Source organism: Ixodes scapularis, unplaced genomic scaffold, assembly GCF_016920785.2.
Source record: "Ixodes scapularis isolate PalLabHiFi unplaced genomic scaffold, ASM1692078v2 ptg000460l_1___fragment_1__unscaffolded, whole genome shotgun sequence".
NCBI classification, from domain to species: domain Eukaryota; kingdom Metazoa; phylum Arthropoda; class Arachnida; order Ixodida; family Ixodidae; genus Ixodes; species Ixodes scapularis.
Window position 1 is genome coordinate 462,023 of NW_024609981.1, and position 17,982 is coordinate 480,004.

General features: G+C 43.6%; 1 protein-coding gene across 1 annotated transcript in view; it reads left to right on the forward strand.

Moving 5' to 3' along the window:
* Positions 1–17,982, forward strand: part of LOC115313557 (venom metalloproteinase antarease-like TtrivMP_A) — a 104,784-nt gene that overhangs the window by 58,242 nt on the left and 28,560 nt on the right. Inside the window, exons 10-12 of the mRNA XM_040213698.1 lie at positions 3,964–4,075; positions 8,151–8,315; positions 11,028–11,166. Coding sequence (XP_040069632.1) covers positions 3,964–4,075; positions 8,151–8,315; positions 11,028–11,166 — 416 coding nt within the window. The remainder of the gene's footprint in view (positions 1–3,963; positions 4,076–8,150; positions 8,316–11,027; positions 11,167–17,982) is intronic.

Below are 17,982 nucleotides of genomic sequence, written 5' to 3' on the forward strand. Positions count from 1 at the left end.
TGCTCTTAAGAACAATATATAGACGGATCTAAGCTCTAGAGTAGAGAGAGATCGAACAGGTCGCGTATTTATACGTCGAAGCCCTATTTTATAAGAATTACGCAAGCGTTTCTGAAGTGGCGAAGAAACTGAAAATATTTTATGAGCTATCAAGTGCGGCTGTCAGATGGGAAAAGTGTTGTCGTTTTTGCCATCGCACGTGGGCCATAGGACCTAATATTTCCATAGGTACTACTTTTACGCCAACGCGAACTGAATATTTGGGAGTCATACAGCGTAAAACATAGTATCTTCAAACTCGCATCTGTAGGGTCACTTTCGAGCTAGACAGCCTCTTTGGAAGTTCAAAAGCTGGACTTCATAGAGCTGTATGTTAACTCGGTATTGACAACAGGGTAGACGCTACGCGTGTTTTAGGCCAATCGTGTCTCCGGTTGGGGTCACGTGACTACAGTCAAGAATCTGGTGACAAAGCAAGACATCGTACCTTCCCGGCGCCCAAGGCCACACATAGCATTCACTGCACTGTCAACCTTCGTTACAAGTGACAAATCCCCGCGTTGTGGCCCCATAAGATAAGCCTTTTGTTCGTGAAACTCAGTTTTGGCCTCTCCTTCTATCATTTTCTCTCTCTCCCTAAGCTGAAAGCGTTGTAAAAGGTGAGTGGTCACGTGGTTTGACGGATGACGCATTCGTCGTTGCCGATCTCGAAATGCGTTTAGCCGGACCCAGTTTGGCGAGTGAATTCGCCCTCTGTAGCTGGTGCGTATGTCTGCTTCTGCAAGCGATTTCTTCAAAGAAGCCCAAGAATTTTTTGTGATGCGTTTAGTGATCGGTTCTACAAACGACAGCTTGTGCTACATCGTGTTGAATCTTCACGGGCACCCTCTCGTTTCTGTGTTCGAGTGATGGCTTTGCCGTGGCCGTGTCGACATCTCCCTCGGATAACACCTTTCAAGTCGCGTGTCGTCAACGTATCTCGCGACAATTGATCGTTTTCCTAAAGGTATTCTTCCAGATTACCTCTAGATTTAGGCCGTGTTTATCTCCCCGCAGCCGGGAGAATAATTGTGCAGAATGTTTCGGCATTGGTGCGAATGCGCTACAAGCAGAAAGTTTCGATATGCCGCCGACAAAGTTTTGACGTGTCGCCAAAAAACAGCAACAACAACCACTCTTAATTACGCGTTCCTAAATTTGTCGAGCGGCTTTCCGAGTCGCTTGTAAAAATATTGTTAGAATTTTGCGAAATACTGGTAAACAAGGCTAGGTTACCGTCATAATCTGGACCCTGAGATGAGGATAAATCAAATAACGGAAAACTCTCATTGACTTAGGCTTTATATTATGATTTTTCCTAACCGGCTTGCCTACATACTGTCACGAATGACAAATGATGAGGCAGAGAATAACTAAATAAACTTAACGTTTAATGAGGCGAACTTGTGCCCAAATAACAGAACAGAAAAAGGATAGCGTCGCAGGCGTCGATGGCGGCGAAACAGCAGGATCGAACGCTCAGGCGAGAATAAGTGCGTATGCGGCCTTATTTCGCCCACCTGAATAGGTAGACCGTTTGGGCAGCCTTGACCTTCTTGGAGAAAAAAAGTTATCTTCATGTGTGCGTTTTTGTCGCAAAAATAACGTTATCATTTAAAGCGTTTGGTACTTTTGTAAGAAAAAACAAACAAAAAAAAAACTCATAGGCGGGTTTGAATTTCAGCCGAGGTGCGCCATCTGACGGAGGCTAATTGTAAAGGTGTAGTGTAACCGAGATTTTGGTTGCGCGATCGTAAATGTTTAAGTATTATTTGCAAAACTGACCCAACCTAGTATCAAGTCTCCGTAACGCGTACCGTGGAACAAAATGAGTCAACGCATTAGATAACAACCGAACGCAAATCTGAGAACCGGCCTTAAAGGGGACCTCCGGAGCTTTCTGCGATCGTCTGTTTACGGTGTTATATTGCGTAGTAGGTGCAAGTTAATATGTATACAAAGTTTTAGATTACAAAACCGTTTATTAAGCAGATGGCAGAAGAAATAAATCGGGACTATTTTCTCTTGGAAGACAATCCCCCATTCCCTACCCATCGCTAAAACTTGACCAATGGAAATGCTGCATCTCGGCGTGAATGCGAACGTTATTATTGCAACACTTTTTAAGCTTGTTGTAAATTAGAGTTTGAGAAAAACGGAAACTGATTGTGGTGCGGGAAACATAGTCCGCAATTATCGCTCCAAAACCAGCGAACTATGTTTTCTCCCCGCAAGCTTGTTGCTAGGGGGTGATGCGTCGGCGCGTCGGCTTGTCTGCTTCCCGGGGCGTCTACAGGCGTGCAATTGCGGGACACGTGTTCCTTCTTCCCATGGATCCCGACTCCGAAGCCAGCTTTGCGATCCTTCCACGTCATCGAGTCAAACCTTTCCTTGTCATCTGTGGGATGCGACTGCATATTGCAGTAGCAGCGCGACGGTGCGGTGCGACGAACGACGACTGCCGAGCACAAAGTCCGGGTTCCTTGACGACGGTCAGCGCGTGTTCGAGAGATTCCTCCGCGGGTCGGCGGTCGACCACATTGGTGACACGTAGTGACGCCGGAATCCTTCGCTTGCTATTGGCTGACGCGTACAGAGATGCCCTTCCCGTTTTCCGGGGTTCATCTTAGAAAGGGGGGGTGCCGGGACTTTGATAGCAATTTTAGTAGACAAATCCGCCGCGCAAGACCGTAATTTTATGATTTTTAGGATGCTTAGGGCCAGTAGATTGAGTTACCGCCATAAATAGACCATCGCAGAACGCTCCGGAGGGCCCCTTAAAGACCACGTCAGTCGAACATTACTGCAAGGGTAACTAACTGCACTCTCTTATTTGAAAAGCCGTCGAGTAGTGTCCAGAAAGTGTGAATTTAATGCCGCAGCCAAGGGCTTTCATTTGACGCCACTGTTTTAGTTTCTTTCCCCGAGCAGTCAAAGTTTACGATTCCCCAAAAACATCAGATGGACATTGTTCAACGTATCCTTCGTCCAAAGTGCTCTTTAAGCTTTACATATTATAAGCTTTACATATTAGTTTTGAAAATAACCGCAAAACCTACACTTGTGCGGTTTGTGCAGGTGAGTAATACGGCTAGTGGGACATAGTATAGGGGGCTAATCGTAGCGTTCATTCTGTTAGTTACGCAAGATTTGTTAATTACCTTCTTTAATTAGTGAATTTTAATTAGACTCCACTTAGAAACTTGCCGAGCATTATCGAAAACAACTAAATCCACTCTTTTCAGAAGGGTATAACGCAGGGACAGCACATTACGGCGTTCCATAACAACGCTCCATTTGCACGCACTTCTAGGTGTCGATGTCTTATTGGAGCGAATCTCTGCGCCCGCGTTCCTTCTCTCCAGTGACTGCGACGCACAACACGCGTGCCCACAACGTCCTTCGATCCTACGAAGGAGGCGAGGGAGTGGCTTCGCGCCGCGACCACTAGGGAGCAGGACCGCGGGCGTAAAGATGCGCTCAGATAAGAAACCGGAATCTAGAAACGCGTTCATGGTAAGTGCGTTTTCAAAACGCCGTAAAACGCTGTCCCTGTCATATTTCTCCCTAAAAAGAGTTGATTTAGCGGTTTCCGATGATGCTCAGCAAGTTTCTGATTGGAACCTTATGTCTAATTTCACCCTTTAAAAAGTTAACTAACAAATGATACTTAATTAGAGGACTGATTGTTACGATTACCCCCCCCCCCTTACTATGTCCCCCTGACATAACTCACCTGCACCTACAGCGTAAATGTAGTTTTCACACTTTTTTAAACAAATCTGTAAAGCTTAAAAAAAAAAACACAATCTATTTCTTCTTACACGCCACTAAGATGATCGCTGAAATATGTTTTGTCTCAAAGACTTGGCAAAAAAACTTGAGCTGAACCTGCGTTTTCTTTTTTCTTTCTTTTTCGCATAGGTGTCGCATACCTTTACGGACTCTGCCAAGAACTATTCCGTTTCGGTATAGTGGCAGATGTCCCTCATACATACTTCATGGTTTCCCCTGCTGCTCACGAATTGGGACATATGTAAGTCTTTTTACAAATAATATCTAAGAGTTCTGGTCACTGGTAAAGCATTCTTACAAGCAGTGTTTTCTGAATGACGCATAAGAACAATCATTAACTAAGGATAAAAAGTGGTATTTTATATTATTTGTTTTTCTGCTTGTTTTCTATATCAAATTGAGTATTGCAGAACCCACCTTTAGGTTAATTGAAACGGTGCGTAGAAACTGCCCTAGCGAACGAATTTAAAGGGCAACTCAGGCCAAAACTCAAAATGAAATAAATTACTGCTATCGCTGTAGTGACACAAATCACAACCCCAGCCAAAATATTACGTCCGTGAGACGCCGCATTCTTAACTAACGCCGATAATAAAAATGCGACCCGCCTCGTGCCGCTGCTCCTTAGCAGGTGGCCAGCGGGTTGCCGATCGCTAAAGCAACATTGGGCCGTGACGTCATTATCGTTCACTTTTTCTTTTCCTCCGGCCCGGACGTTGCGCGGAGTGCGCTTCTTTGAGCCACAACCACTGATTGGCGTGTTTAGCCGTTGCTTTTACCTGTAGCCCGTGTAGCTTCGGTATATAGCCTTTTGTTTATTTGCTCGTGAGGACTCCAAGACTCTTTTTAGCGAGAACTCGGTGCGCCCAAGACTGCCCAGCTGTTCCTCGAAAGATGCCGAGTGCAAATTGTAGCGCTGTGGGCTGCTCAAACAACCCGCCGCGCAACACGGAGGTGCCTTTTAACAAGTTTCCGACGAACCGGAAATTGGAGAAGGTGTAGGTGAACGCTCTTCGACGAGTGGACTTTGGACTTCGGCTTTTACGCGCCCGAGGAAAAAAGAACTAAAAAACAGACGTGTACAGCCCAGCACGCGTGTTCGGGCGCCGCGGCCCGCGCCAGAGAGCCTCAAAACTTCGTGTCTTGGACTGACCCACAGCACGAAAGCGAGAGGGCCCCCAGTAGTGTACGTCACTAGCAGCGCGGCGTCGAGCAACGCCGCTCCATCCGCCGTTCTCTGATGACAATTTAGGCCTAGCGACGAGTACGGAACACCGCACACACGGCGAAAGCCGCCAAGTACGGCACTGAACGAGTTCACTCGTATCTGAGTCGCTATAGCTTTTGGGTATATAAGCGACGAGTACGGCATAGCGCACGCACGGCGGTGGCCGCCGAGTACGGCACCGTTCGAGTTCACAGGTTTTCCAGTCGCTAGCTCTAGGGTATACACACTAACTCTTGCTACGCATGCCGGATAGCTACCACGTATACAGAATTAAAACAAAATAAGATTACCTCGTACATTTAAACTGCAAGCGAAGCAGAGGTAGGTGCCGCTCGCCCTGCGTACTCGTTGAGCGAGAACGATCCTGACGTCACGTTCACATAGCGGCTGATTTCCAGTGCTGCCGGGGCCTCGACCGGCTAGTTTCGGTTTCGTTGGCCGCGCCCCAACCAAAACTTTGAGGCGTCGATATCTTTAAAACTACGCACAATAACGAGAAAAATGACACCTTGCAATTCAGTGACACTGACAGCACTAAAAACTGTCATAATCTCAATATCGAAAGTATGGACCGGAGTTGCGCTTTAATGTACCGGTGAGTCTCATAGTCGATATTGCTATAAGACAGACTTCTATGAAAAAAATATAAAAATCATGTAGTTTTATCTGTGTAAATAGGTCAAGACAATCATTTTTATCTAATACAACTATTCTGCATACAATATTTCACGAGTTTATATATATAAAAATTATAACATTTATAATATATTGAACCAAAATATCGCTAAATAAAAATAATAGCCAAAACATAATGTCCTATATGAGCCAGGTGAAGGCACATCATAGAAGACAATCAAAACGAAACGTCAAAATGAAAATTAACTGAGAGCGGGTTGATAAAGATTTGAAAAAAAAAAAACAGTGAAGAATAAAACATGTAGGAACGATGACGAACAGTAGAGTTCTTGAAACAAGCAACAGACATTTAATGATGCCACCATCACTGCCGTAAGCCCTTCCCTTCCCTGCCCCATAAAACTCCTCGGAAAAGGAAAAAAAGGCCTTCAGAAAAAGACGAAACCATGGAGAAATAAGAGTGTTAAAGCAGAAGAGAAAAAGAAGAATGTAAGCGAACTGCTCAGTTATCGAAAGAAAATGAAAAAGAATAAGAACGGAAGAAAGGTTTAAAAATATTGCTTGAAAACGAGCGTGTCGGTTAAATAGATGCGAATACATGAAAGGATAAAAACATAGAGAATGGGGAAAAAAGACGGAACTTATTTTATTTAGCCATGGGGAATGTCGACAAGAATATTTCTACACCTTTAGTATCACTGAGAGGCAAAAGTCAAACTCTTAAAACCAAAAAATGACCAGATTACTAACACCTCATCGTGACACTTGTGCTTTTTAAAGCTTTTAAATTTATAGTATTTTTCGCTTTCCCTCACCAATTTCCTTTCTTTCCCCCTTCCAGAACGTTGAAATCTTTAAGGATGATTTTTATATTTTGTGTATTTTATCATGTTACTAAGTGAATGAAGTTGTGTTTTCGCCCCCATTCTCTATGTTTTTATCCCTTCATGTATTCGAAGAAATCGAGAAAAAAAATCTAAGAAGAAAAGGAGGGCATTACTTTACACCTGGCACAAGAAGTTTATTTCTATCTTGTATAACCATAGAGAAGGCGAGGCAAGCGTAAAATCATCACCGGCCATCCTACAGGATTAAATTATTTATCTTCCAAGGCTGTCCTTGTATTTACCGATAGCTTCGGCTCATAGTTCGAACAAATGCGGCTCCGGTCCACAATCAGCTAAAGAGTGTCACTGGATACCCATTTTACTTCGACAAAAGTGGTCTCTGAGACGAGTGTTGATGCATCTGCCAATAGTGGTGGGACCACCATTCTCATCGTGTTAAAGACTATAGACCATTTTCGTTGTTTAGAAACGTAAACTGCCGCTTACGTTCCAAGCCACTTCCGGTTGCTCCGTCGTTTGCAAGCCTGTCGATCTTGCTCACGTTACCACTGCAAGGGGGCATAACTTCTACACGGACAACAAAGTCGGAGAATGTTTAACCAGGACCTTCGAGTGTACAATTTAACAAATAGGAGGACGCAAGTTGGTGTACAAGAATATGCTAAAACTGTTACCATACCTTACGCCTCCGCGTTCTCTCTTTTTTGGAGAACTGGCGGTTGAATGTTTCATCGACATTTCCAGCAGCGGTGCTAACATGGGCGTTGATCATTCTCTTTGTAAAGCGGAAGTTGTCTGGGACGTCAAAGGCTGGAGCACCGCCTGGGGGCGTCTGCCATGAAAAGAGTCTATGCGCCAACACTCGACGCTGACGTCACGGCGCTGTGGTGGCACTGCTATTGGCAGGGCGCATGTGCAGACGCTCCTCTTTACGCGAGTCTGGGTTCTGCGCACGCGCACTGCCACACACCTTGGGCGGACTTGTTTGGAAATTGCGCGTCGGCCTATACACGTCTTGTGTTTGTCCGCTCTTTGTAGCCTCCGTCCTGGGTTTTAGAAACGTTCAACTTCAGCCATGTCGCCTGCTGCAGTACGTCGTCACCATTCCAATGTTTACGAGTACTCAACCCAGAGTGCGAACTCCTCAGCCTAGCACGCGCATATTCGTAGCTTGGGAAAGCGAGCGAATCACGCGCAAACGCGCAAACACTGAAAAGGGAACCGGCCAGAAGCGATATGTGATCTACGATGACAATACGCAGAAAAGGGATGAGATAAATGTCAAGTGAAGCAGGTTTGTTTTAACTGTTCGTGATTGACATCGATGTGTTAGATATAAATATTTACGACAGTTAAAATAAAAATAAGATGACAGAGATAACACTTTAACTATGCACCACGGCGTATCAACAGCCGTTTTGATGCTTAATGAGAATAGAGCAATGACTATATGTTTAGAATATATAAAACTTTTATGTTTTGGTGCGTTGGAAATGTGGAAATGTATTTACTAACTCATTCTTCCCGTGATGCATCTGCTTGTGAGAATGTGAATTTTGTGTTGCTCACACTTCACAGTCCTCAGCGGCATTTGTCATTCACAGACTGGGAATGCCTCACGATGGGCAGATTCCACCCTACCATGTTCCAAAGGTGACATGGAAACGATGTTCGGCGACGTCGGGATATCTCATGGCACCTTCACTTGGCGGCAGAAATGATGGCTTTTTTTCCCACTGTTCTCTGCAACACATGAGGGTTTTTGTGAAGTAAGTAACGTGCCTCTTATGTGAATATGTTTTAAAGAATTTTTTTTCTCTACGTCCTAAAACTGCATTCGCTTAAAAATTAAAAAAAAAATCTACGTGCAAAAACTATCACAAACATTAAGGCAGCGGATCAAAAATATTCAAACCAATGTGTACGCATTTTAAGGTATTTAGCGCACCACGTAGAGAGGAGAAGAACCGGACAGGACAAAAGAGCGTCTTTTCTGTCCTGTTCTTCTCTCTCCTTTGTGCGCTAAATACTTAAATATGGTAGACTACCAATTAGCACAGATGTCAACTTTACTACAATGTGTACGCCACTTTAATTTTTGTTTTTGTCTCTGTGTAGACTTCGCAAAATGTAGCCTTCTATCTATACTTCATTTATTCTCAGGTCAGAGCGCAGTCAAACGCTAGAATACATTAAACCACAGACGCGTATACTTAACCGGTAAGTTGCATGCGAAGTCGCCGTGCTCGATTACTTCAGCCGGGAAGGACATCGCACAAAAAGGGAACTAACGGCGTGGCGTTGCACTTCTATCGTTGTTAATTGGCCCTGGAGACTCGTGGCGTCGACTACGCTCTGACCTTTTGTCAAACGATGCATAGAGATGTTTTAAACACAATCATCACTTCGATCGCGTGTTACATGCGGGGAGTATAACAAAGAAAGTCAAAAGTCAGCGCTAAATAAACAGAAGTTGGGGTGTAGGAATAGAGCTTAAAATCGTGTAGCACAGCGTTATTCCAAATTTGAACACTACCGAAAAAATAGCAGTCTATTTCACCAGGCAGCGAGTGGTCTCGGGTGTTGTTGGACATTTCTTGCAAGCGGCAGAGACTCGTCGAATCAGTGGTCTCACACGCGTGCAAAGTCCTGGCAAGCCACCAGACTTCTTAACGTGACGTACACAGGGAATCTACATAGTAGCACGTTACTCACTGCCTATTGAAAGCAGGTCCTGCGAAGTTTGCCACATGATCACCTTTTTGGATCCCTCTGGCCCATGCTCATCATTTTTCAAATCTATATATAGTACTAAAACGCTCCTAGACTTATCCCTTTAAAATTACCGTCTGCACGTGTGCTGTCAATGTGTTTCCCTCTGACAACCCCGGTGCATCTTTACACCCTGCACTAATAATTAAGTTGTCAACTAAGGGTATGTTCATGCCCTATTCGCGGTACTGCGGTAGCCTCAGTTTGCTCCGATTTCGCACGTTATAACTTTAAAGTCACAAAACTAAAGCAAAATGTTTTTGAAGGATTTTTTAGTACATACATATTATAGAGGAGTTAGAAATATTTTAACTAACTTCTAAAATAATCCGCATTTAGTAAAATGGCACATTTCAGCGTTTTTTATCTTCTTACCGTTGACCACGAAACCAATATTTAGCACAGCGATAATATATATATGGCAACACGCAGGCACAGTTTTGAAAATCCTATCGTTTATAGATGCGAAAAAAAAAACATCAGCATTATTGCGGATTGTGCCGTGTTTGCGATTTTTCTTTGTTAACAACGCCAATACTTCCCGGTAATTGATTTGAGTCAATGTCCACTAAGCATAATTTGTTATTAAATATTTCTAGACCCGTGAACACAGCAGTTATTTTGAGGGATGTGACGGTCTTCGGATCCCCAGGTGGCTGGTTTATAATTCCCGACTGAGGTTCCCACAATCTGGTAGAGGCTTATTGCGGAAAGAGCCACGTGTAACCGAGAATTCAATGACACGCGATTTTAACATGCAAAAACAAAAAAACGCCTAAAAAAATCCGCACTTGGTCGAAATTGTTCCACAGGCCTCTACTGCCGCACAAGATATGCTTCGTGAGCTGAGCAGGGCATGGAAAATAAAAAAAACGAGATTATTTTCCATCAGTGTATACGTAGCACCACAGACTACCATTTTAACGAGGAATGCGTTATAGGGCTCATTTTCATTAGAAGAGTCTAATGCTACGAAAACGTAATTAAAACCGCGACACGCTTAACATCACAACTGAAATCACTAACATAAGTATTTTTAATTTTGCTGATAAGAAATCAATTTAAAAAAAAAATAATGTAACCACGCTACCTTGCGAATCGAATCGAAGCCCTCTCGATTTGCAGCCCGATGCTCGTCGTTCAGCCTCGCTGGCTGGACGACGGGAGCGGAACCTGTCACGACTTGTACATACGCGCAACGAGCCTGAGTAGACAATCACATGTCCTTATCAAGCGATCACACAGTTGCATCCGGCGACGGGTCGTCATAGACGCCTATGGACATGCAGATTCCTACTCCTATGTTGTATTTTCCCTAGACTCGAAAGTAACTTAATGTTTGTGCAACAAGCTCTCAGGTTTTTCACTATGATCAATTTTCACTATCTCGCCTGCAGACTATTCATTTCTTTTTTTATACTAAACAATCGTACGAACACTCACGAGTGGCAATGGATTATGTTTAGCGGAACCTTCATTTTACGGGAAAGTTTGGGAGAAAAATTACGTGTAGCGTGTCTTCCTGGGTTCAGAAATTGAGGCGAACAGAAACGCAACTGTATTTTAAATATGCTCCACATTTTGTTTTCGACTTTGTTAATAAGATTAAAATAATTTGATTATGAATTTTTAGACTACGCATAAGCATAATTTAATTTGTGCCCACTTATTTTTAGCATTGATGCTCATAACTATTCTAATATTTTCAGACGTCAGACGGCGAAATGTTACGAAGTAAAGTCGAAGACAGCCGTCCAAGCACCGGGCCAACTTCCGGGCGTGGGACTGAGCATGACAGGTTTATGCAAGAGGCTCCATCCTCACGCCCCTGAAATAAGGGGCTTCTCTGTAAGTTGCAGCAAATCAATTAGTTCAGTATTCGAAGATACCTAGCAATCTTTACATGAGTTATTTCATCTCAAATCAAGAGGAAAAAGAAGGTCGAACTTCTAGTTTTGAGTAAACATATATATGTTCTAGAGAAGTATCTATTTAGAAAAAAAGAGGATAGCCACTAATTGGGAATACTTCTTTGTTCTCCATTTATGAAGCCAGAAATAACCGCGGTTGATATGAGCCTTTTTCCCAATTGTCGAAGATAGCATGTTTGACTCTCTCTTTTTTAATGGCTTTGTCTTTATGATTTCTCTTTGTTTTTGTCTAGATCTATGTGAAAACCGGTAAATCGCTTTAATGTAATTGTTAGGAGGTTATTTTGTTTATAGAATTCGTCGAACTCACCTCCAACGTTGATTGCGTATGAACGTTGACAGATTTATTTCTGCTAAGGGTGGGTAAAAACACAGTAAAACTGGTTAATAACTTTCATTTCAAACCCGTCTCGGATTTGAAATGTATGATGTCGGCGACCAGCCAAGATAAATTATCATGTGCATGGAAAGCCCAAAGTGAGCACTATAAATATATTGAAGTCATTTATTTTTGCGCGTCATTTCCTGCAATATCGTAACTTAAATGCTTGAAGTTTAGAAGGTTACACACGTGAAATTAATGCTCTCAAAGAAACACTTCATTGTGTGTTTCCGTAGAAAATATTGTTTTCTAAAATTGTTATATTTGATTTGTATGACCTGTATTAAAACATAATATTGTAATATGCGTGATCGTATTTACATAAAAAAACAGTGAATCTTATTGAACTGGGGTGTCTCTGTGGGTTTTAAAGATATATCGGTATGTCTGTCGGGCAATATCTCCACGTCATAGTGGCGGAATTCCTGAGAGGCGACAGGAACGAAACGGAGAGAGTGTAAGTGCAATAAAGAACGGTTTTATGTAGAAAAAAATCTTAATGTGAGGTGAAACAAAAATTTAAATAAAAATATTGCCACAGCATTTCCTTTGACGTGCAGGCAGTGCGGCAAAGTTCAACCAATACAACAAAACATTTCTACAGAGACGCCTAGGTTCGAATTTTATCCCGATTTCGAACGTATTAGCTGCGGCCGTCCCTCCCAAGCTCGCCGCGGCATCCACCCAATTTGAATCATTCGCGCACACAATGATGATTTTTTTTTTAAATAATCTGCGCTCTAAATCGTCCCTTCGTCTTACATTCGCGCAACATTGCACGCCACGACAAGCTTCGGCACCAAACAGATCCTTAGAGGTCATCATGGTCCAAGGTCCAAGAAGATGGAAGCACAAGAGGAGAATACAAGGATCTTATAAGACATGGAAAGGGCAGGACGTCATTGTTTAAAGCCTAGTCAATAAGAAGGATGCAAACATCAACCAGATTTGGTAAACGCCGTAAGGTCGAGTAGCGCAAGTCACTTCTAAACGATATTTTTTTTGCGTTGCGTTGCATTACAGCGTTTGCTCCGTACGCTCACGAGTGGACGCTCGTGAGCGTACGGAGCAAACGCTGTAAATTTCCCGCCTATCCAGGGCGTCTGGGCGGGAAATTAAACGTGCCTGGCGTCACGCGTTGCCGGGATGGGAACATCAGCCTTGAGCAAGGTTATGTACAAGTATACTGGGCTTATGAACCCGTAAGTAGAAGCTATTCCGTTAGTAATTACTCCGCACAGTCCAAGCTTGTGAGGAAAGGTATTGCGAAATTATGTATTAGAGTTTTTGTAGCAAAGCCCCATTTCCACAAGAGCTGGAACAATTTCTTAGTCAGGTCGAGAGACTCTACACTCTAAGAAAAAAGGGAGCGCGACTTAGTCCCTCGGGGGACCAAATGCGCTGCCACCACCATTAGTCCCCTAGGGGAGCAACTGTAACGGGATAAATTGTTGCGCCCCGTCAGTTAGTCCCTCGCACTATCTCGAGTGGATTTTTTTTAGCTTGCGTTTGTTTTGTATTAGTACGGTGCTGCCAGGTGTGACGTTCCGGGCGTGGTTCGTTCTTCGTTGTTCATCTGGATTGTTATCGGAAACAGCGGCGACGATGGCATGAAGGCGTCTGGATACTGCCCCTGAATGTGCTCTTTAGGTGGAACGTGCCGTGCTTCAAGTGTGTCGTTGCGAATTTTGAGTTCGACATTGGACTACCCAGAAAGGTTTGTCACGCAGAGACGGAGGCGCGTTCCCACCGGCGATGTGATCTAGTCGCGCGATAACTTTCATCGCAAAAGCGACCATCGCGGGCAAAAAGCGACGCGATTTGAGCAGTCGCTCCTCGACCCGACTTTTTTGCGATGCGATCTAGTCGCGGAGCGGCTGAGCCAATCAACGACGTTCGGAGCGAGAGTTTCGGATAAACGACTCGCCAACGAAGGTGTTGGACTCGCTTATCGCACACGCCGGTGGGACCATCTATTTTTTTTTTTTGCGATGTCGCGCCATAGAGTAATATAGTAAACGTAAAGAGAGGACACAGGAGCCGATTCGCGGCCCAGATAGTGCGTTTCATACCCTCCGCTACGTGGCGCTTTTCTGCAATTTGGTTACAATTAATTAAAACTCTTTCTGTGAAAAGTATTTATTTTTTAATTGGCAATGCTTTAAAATTGTTTAAAGTACTTACAACGGCTAAATAGTTTAAATCAAATACGTGACAAAAACCACGTGATTAATGGCGCCTGCCATGGCCTGCCTGCCTGCACGCCGTCGCCTCTGCATCATTCTGCATGGCCTCTGCTCGTCCCTGCGTCTTTCGTCTGTGCCGTGCGTGCCGTCCATCTGTGCTTTCTGCTGCATCATGTTCGGTCGACTTTGCATCAATCAAGGTGACGCATGACCGCCCGCATGCTCGCATGCTCGGCGTGAATTCGTGGAGCCGATCGGTTCGAGCTTCTCGCGCTGTTGTTTCTGCCGGGCTGTCTGGCCGCACTTGAACCTGTGTGCATGTTGATTTTCGATGAGAGTGTTTAAAAAAAAAGAATTTAACTTACGACGCAGCACACGACATTGACCATGGGTTTACAGATGACGGTGTTGAACGAACCTCTAACATTGCAGATAGAGCCTTGGTTGTTATGCTGTCTGAAATTTCCAGGAGGTGCGTTTAGCCCCTTGTATACCCTGTTGTGCACACTCCAAAAACGTCTTCTGTTTAACGCAGTCTCCTCATTTCTCTCATTCGGGAGCTTAAAGGGGCGGTGCAACGATATTCAATGGGAATGTTCTTCACTTTACGCAAGCTTACTGGCACTAGTGGGACTCAAGAATATTCGCACGCAACGCCACTAACCAAGAAACTCCTTTGTTGCGCTGTAAGTTCGAGGACAAAACCGAGTGTTTTCATTCAATCTCTCCTTCGAAAAACCTGATGACGTAGCTGGGCGGTAGCAGTACCGCCCACTGACGATATTTGAATACGGCTCATAGATTGGACCCGAGCATGGCGTGGACACTCGATTTGGGCTCGTGATAATCGATAGTTCGAGAAACATTCGTGTAGTGTCCTGTGTCCAATCGCTGCAATGACGACAACAGCCGAACCATAACAATGTCTTGAACTCAGCGCATGGCTACGATCAACATTGGCGGCATATAATCGGCTCCAGATCACGGGGCCGCTTGTTATGGCTTCGAGTTGAGGGGGTGAACTCTGCTCGTTTTTCTTTATTTTTTTCTGCGACTTCGATTGCCTGTGGTAAAAACTAACGGGTATTTCACAGATCATTAACGTCAGGGATTCGTTCTAAGCGGTATTTGCGCAAAATAAAAATATCAGTGCATTGCCCCTTTAAGACTGTTGGCTTTACAGTAAAGGCTGTGGTCTGTGGTTAGGGGGCTTCAAACATCAGCTTGGTGTGTGTGGTGATAAGCCATTTCTTGAAGTTGACAACGAACACGTTTACTTTGTCTTTGAGGTTCCGCACCTTCCCAAAACAACCAAGAGCAATCTCCAAGCCCACAAACTTTGCATTTGAAATGAGGTTATTGAGTGGTCTTCTATTGTTGAACTTTAATGTTCTATCCATGAGATGAGCTTGCAATTGGCTCCGAAACTTACTGAGAGACACATTTTTTCAAGAACCTTTCTGTAACAAGGAAGAAAATTGTGCCCCACAGGTACTGGGTGCCTCACTCTTTCTTGCAATCATATCCCTTGTTTATGCCAAGGAACTTCCTGAGGCAGCCATGGCTACAGCCTTTTTCTGTGATAGGATGTGCATACTTTTTGACTGTCTAAATAGCTAAAAAATTCAAGAAGACGGGGCAGAAGTTGCGTCATGCCATTCTGAAGGGAGAATCTGAAATACTTGATTTTTTCCACCAGTAACTCGGATGGATTTCAGCATGGCAGTTCCAAAGTAGGAGGCAGCCATAAGCCATCACTGGGTGGCAAGTTACTATAAAAAGTTTCCTCATGCTCTGTGATGAGCTTTCAAGCAGCCATGACTTGAAGTTCTTACTTACACGACGCCTGCAGCAAGACACACTTGAGAACGTTTTTGGAGCTATATACGACAAATGCTGGGCTGCAACACAAACCCAAAAGTGGATCAGTTCACCTCAGGACTAAAACACCTCTGGATAAAGAAACTGTTCAAACTGTCGGACAATGAAAACGTAGAGAATGACAAGGCTGACCTCCTAAAGGAGTTGCAAATATCTTCGCACCATGAAAGTTTAATTTCAGACATTGTAGAATGTCTTCCAATTGGTAACTTCCCGCCACTAGAGGATATTTCTGAGCTGGCATCAGACATCAGGTCTAACATAATTGATGACTCGTCCACTTTTTTTTATTACGTTTGGGGCTATTTGATCAAGCTTTTGCTTGAACAGACAACTTACAGCTATGGCTGTTTTCAGCTGCTATCGGATGAGTCTAATAACTTGACCAGGCCTCACCAGTGCTGTCATGTTCCTAAAGCATACCACGTGCCTGGAAAATTCTTCGGGAACTTAGTAGTACCATCACAGGCTGCCTTTCATTTTATTCAGCAACTAGAAAATCACTTTCTTCCCATAATAGAGAGTGTGACACATGTTCGAGGAGTCTGTGCCGCCTTGTATAGCACACTTTGAGGTCTGAGTGGTTTTAGCCTTTGCCCAGAGGAGTACCACAAAGGGTTTTTTAAAGTTGTTTTGTAGAATACGCTTGTGTTGACATGTTTGATTTCTTAACCGGAATTTGGACAAAGTTCGGTTGCACTCTTCAGTGGTTAATAAGAACGAGACAGGTTTAACCGTTAATAGTGTATTAACAGAGGCGGTTGCCAAACCAAGAACAAAAAAGTGCTTAAGTGGGCGGTGCAGCTTGCTCTGCAAATATTTGTTTCCCCTTTTTCCAGCGAATGTGTATCACGGCTCCCTAACAAAAATAGTTGTCCACTTTCTACAAAATTTTGATAGAAAATAGTGTACAGAGGCTGAAAATATTTGAAAGAAAATGTATCCACTTTTGTATCCACTGTCCATAGTTTTTTAGCCGCTTTTTTCTGAAGCCATATTTCTTTTTTGAACAATTTCGGGGAATGTTTAGGGACGTTGAATCTTGTCAGATTTCGAATAGAGTTCTCATTGTTTGGTAATGGCGCGCCCGCAGTGGTTTGAGGCCATGCAAATTGGTGTTTTCTTATATGTGCCGGAAATCGGGAATTTGTACTATCCGGCGTGTGCTTCGCACTGTTATTATACTCTTCTGACTGGTAATGACAGCGATGTCTTATTTATTTTTGCACTTACTTCCCGTACCCGAGTCGGCGTGAAAGTGAATGTATCATACAGCATGTTATCCGTGGAAAGGTTTTGTTAACTTGGTTCCGCTAAGAATCTATTACGAAGTGTACGATATGCCGAAGTCCTTCATATTCATTTATTTTTGAGAGTATCGATCTCTTTCGTATAAAACATACAGAGCTTCTGAAGTAAATCATGTATACATGAATGTGGTCCAATAAAATGTGTTGGAACCACTTACTGTTGTTGACCCCAAAATGCTCCACCAGCCAGGAGTCAATGCGGCGATTGTGTAACTTCAATGCTTTACAATAGAAAAAGAACTAGAAATATATATACTTATGCCTTGTGAAGTAAGTTGAAATATTGTTTGATATATTTTGCACGGACTCTATCGTAAAAAATAAAGCAAAAGTGCGTGTATTAAAAAAAAAACAAAAAAAAAACAGCGGCTTCGGGAGTCAAGGAACTCCCGAGAGCCGAGCGAGGCGGGGAGGAAAAAGAGAGAGAAGGGTACCGGAGAACCGGAGCAGAAACGCCCAAACCGAAACCGAAACTAACTTGACCGGAAACGGAATTAGATTACACTTAATACCGCCCGCTAGGAGCGCTACCTGTCACTGGTCTATCTGGGCCGCTGGGGCCTATGGCAGTGTCCGCTCTTTACCTTGTGTATATTACTCTATGGTCGCGCGATGCGACTAGATCGCCGGTGGGAATGCTCAGTTTTAGCGATTGAAGTGACCATTTATTCTTACTGCGAGACACCGGTGTTAAAAACGTGGCTTCTACAAACTGTTAAGTTTAATTTTAAAAAGAAAAACAAGTGTTAGTATTTGGAGGTGTTGCGTTTGGATAAATGCACATTTTTTGCGCGAAGGCAAATGACGTAAATGGGACTTGTGGAATGTCAACAGATCCTTTTTGACGAGGTAGTTGGGTGAAGTCGAGTCAACACATTCGTTAACTCGCATTCACACAGCGCGTGAAGCTCTACCATGTAATGTCTTAACGTTCGTGGCACATTAAACAAATTCGCCAGTTTCGTCCGAGTTTT